General features: G+C 48.6%; 1 protein-coding gene across 1 annotated transcript in view; it reads left to right on the top strand.

The window, feature by feature from the left end:
• Positions 1 to 1853: 1853 nt before the first annotated feature.
• Positions 1854 to 3445, top strand: part of Pmar_PMAR022177 (aminomethyltransferase, putative) — a gene marked incomplete at both ends in the record, with an annotated part of 4113 nt that continues 2521 nt past the window's right edge. The window contains 10 exons of the mRNA XM_002775331.1: positions 1854 to 1945; positions 1990 to 2097; positions 2144 to 2265; positions 2334 to 2458; positions 2508 to 2636; positions 2876 to 3028; positions 3076 to 3169; positions 3220 to 3315; positions 3351 to 3361; positions 3405 to 3445. Of these exons, the coding sequence (XP_002775377.1) occupies positions 1854 to 1945; positions 1990 to 2097; positions 2144 to 2265; positions 2334 to 2458; positions 2508 to 2636; positions 2876 to 3028; positions 3076 to 3169; positions 3220 to 3315; positions 3351 to 3361; positions 3405 to 3445 (971 nt within the window). The remainder of the gene's footprint in view (positions 1946 to 1989; positions 2098 to 2143; positions 2266 to 2333; positions 2459 to 2507; positions 2637 to 2875; positions 3029 to 3075; positions 3170 to 3219; positions 3316 to 3350; positions 3362 to 3404) is intronic.

The raw sequence follows: 3445 nt of genomic DNA, 5'->3' as shown, positions 1-3445 counted from the left end.
CATCGGCGCATGTTCAATGTGGTAGAAATCTCCATGTAAACTGAACGTGCTAGTGAGAAAAAAGCGTATGACACAAAGCTATCGTATGGTAAAAGATTGATAAGTGTTTAGTAGGTATTAAGGGTGTAAAGCTGATCAGATAGAGAAAAGGCATTATTCTTGCTGTGAATAATTTCCTGTAACGTTTTAACACAATGTACATCGGCGCATATCTATTAGGGTCGATCTTACAAATACGGTTACAGTAAGTGATACGGAAAAGGCAGTTCTTGATAAAACGGAAGTGTACCAAGTATACGGCGAACATGATATATGTAGGGGTGTTGACAGTGAGACACAATTTGGAAGGAACCGAAAACAGGCACGGAAACGATTGTGAATTAATTACTCGGAGCAAATTTTTGTGACGGTTTAACACATCTAAATCGTTTTGATCGATCACGCTATGCAAGAGATACTGTGAATCATAGGGAGCTTCATCGCACGGCAAATGTAGTACTGGATAGTCTCAGTGGCATGTAAGGTATCCAGAGAAACTCAGACGCGGATATGACAAATCAAGAACGGAGTCAACTTTTTGACGCACGATTTGTTTACTCCTATTAGTATATAGTAGAGATTCATCCCGTTGTTTGTTGGCGGTGGGTGGGATTCGAACCCTAGACTGGTTAATTTCGTGGCGCGTGACGGTGACAAAAAGCATCGCAGGCCACTTCATCAGGCTCACCCGTATGAGTCCTGCGACGGACGTCTCAATAAAGCCGCTCTTTCCCTACGGGCGGAGATTATATCGGGTGATCTTTCCAAAATGGAACCGGTGTTTTCACGGTATAGCAAGTACTAGGCCGGCAAGCATAACTCAGTGGGCCGATATTCAAAACCTTATAGGTTCCTATACTGTGGTAGTGGGAATGAGATACTGAAGTATAGCATCAGTGCGGAACGACTAGTGAAAGTATTGTGTGGACATGAGGATGCTGTTGCTGGCCTTTGCCTCAACGCCGAGTGCGATCTAGTCGGTAAGTGAGTTCAGCCCAAAGAGCCGTTTACACCTATTCGCACTAGGTTGCAGTTTGGATGGTACTATAAGAGCTTGTAAAGAGGATATATGCTCGAGAGTCCATCATTGCGTCATGGACACTGGTAAGGCCGGGGACGTCTGGTATTACCCAGTGGCGGTAGCATTTGTACTGAGACGTTCTTGATGGAAGTCCATGATGGTCAGGACTATGTAGTGTATTGAGTTCATCGGCTATTCAATGCCGTACTGAAACCCGAAGGGCTACTGTAATGACCTCCGCCTGCCTTGTTGATGCACCAGTAGTGTATCTTCAACTGGCTTGGCGGCAGGAGGGCTGTACTCAGTGAGAGAGGGTCACCCCTGGTCGTTGACGAAGAGATAGGATTTCTTGGGCGTCGGCAATTGTGATGGAGGGGACCGCTAGGAGTCCTCTGTGGTGGGGAAGGGGTTCGGCTGTATATAGTAGCGCAAGGTAAGGTCGGAAGGTGAAGCGGTATGGCTTTGCAGCTTTGCAAAGTGGAAGAGAGGCTATCCTCATTAGTACTGTGTAAATGATGGCCACTTAGTTTCTTCAATATTGCAGTTAGATCGGCATGTGATCCTGGAAAGAATCCCGGCATCGATGGTCAAGTCCTTAGGAGCTTCCTCGAGTATCTTGTCACCGCGTAGTTGAAAGTAAATTGACTCGAGCTAGCAGCGAGGGTTGCAAATAGCTCGGTCAAGTGATGGGAAGATTCGTGCATTGCCATGACGCTGGCGTTGTTGCTCTTTCTACCCTTCAAGTTGTTGTGTTTGAGTATTTGTTTCTAGTCCGCAGTATTTTCGAACGGCTATGCTGCGTCGAGCACTCTCCGGCGGAGCTGTGAGGCTGTCTGCTGCTGCCGCCGCTGCCTCTGCTGTGGAGCCATTGAGGAGGACTGCGCTGTAGTGACGACTCCTTGCTCATCAGTAGGGCTATGCGAAGGCAGGTACGACTTCCATATTGCCCAGGGTGGGAAGATGGTGGACTTCGCCGGGTGGAGCATGCCTGTCCAGTATAAGGATACCGGCATCATCACTAGCTGCCTCCACACAAGGTGGTGGTGGTAGTAGTAGCAGTAGGGCTTATACCATCGTTGTCAGGGCGGATGCCTCCCTGTTCGACGTCTCCCATATGGGCCAGCTACGAGTATATGGCAAGGATAGGGTTCGCTTTATGGAGTCCCTAACAGTAGGAGACCTGCAGATACTCAAACCAGGGGAAGGTGAGGTTCACCGCATAATCCTGCTGCTGCTAAGGGTTTACCGCGCGCCATAAAATTCATCTCGTCAGGGAGGCTCACGCTGATCACAACACCTCAGTCTACCATAATTGACGACACGGTTATATGCAACGAAGGGGATCATCTCTATGTGGTACTTAATGCCAGTAATACCGAGAAGGATATGAAGCATATTGTAAGCAGAGGAGGTCACTCCCTCACTGCTATGCTTGTTGTTGCACCAGGAGACCGCCTTGGCAGACTTCGATGGTGATGTTAGTCTTGAACCACATCCCGAGGCCTCCCTCATAGCCTTACAGGGCCCTAAGGCGATGGAAGTGCTCCAGCCCATGCTAGCTGAGGACCTCACAAAGGTAACATTCGAGTTTTACTTGTTTTACTGGAAGTGGCGAAATACTTCATGTGAAAAATGTGATATTCGCGATATGAAGTGGATTGGAAACACTTCGCGAATTACATCGGACAAATCACCCCATCGCACGTGGAATACATCACGTGTTTTACGCGTTATTCACTGCTTACACGCGTTCTTCGCAAAGTTTTTCATATCACGGGTGAGATCCAGTTGCCCTGTCTCTATATATCATTGTAGGTGCCGTTTATGGTATCTTTCGCCGCTACAGTGAATGGTGTACCCAACGTTACAGTCACCCGTTGTGGGTATACTGGAGAGGACGGCTTTGAGTTGTCTATTCCGACCTCAGAAGGAGTCAATGCTATAGCGGAGAAAATGATAGAGAACGAGGTCACATAGTGGCCTTATGGGGAGTTGTTCATAAGGATCTCCGTTAGGCTGTCCTCCCAGCAGGACTAGGAGCTAGGGATACCCTCCGTATCGAAGCGGGTCTATGTCTGTATGGCCATGACATTTCTGAAACTACTACAAGTGAGGACTCAATCAGGCAGGGCTTGCTGGTGGGGGAACCGTCGTGTTAGTCGCTGAGGCAGCATTGTCCTGGACGGTGTCGAAGCGCCGTCGCAATGAAGCAAACTTCCCGGGAGCTGATGTGTTCTTGAAGCAAGTAAAGAAAGGTAACTTCGACGGTAGTCGCTTAGGCAGTATGCAGGGGCCTCGGCGGTAGGTGGAGTAGATCGCAAACGAGTGGGGTTACTGGTGACAGGCCCACCTGCTAGAGAGGGCAGTACGATACTGGATACTGAT

Source organism: Perkinsus marinus (genome assembly GCF_000006405.1).
Source record: "Perkinsus marinus ATCC 50983 genomic scaffold scf_1104296955936, whole genome shotgun sequence".
Taxonomy (NCBI): domain Eukaryota; phylum Perkinsozoa; order Perkinsida; family Perkinsidae; genus Perkinsus; species Perkinsus marinus.
This window is presented reverse-complemented; position numbering and strand designations above follow the sequence as displayed.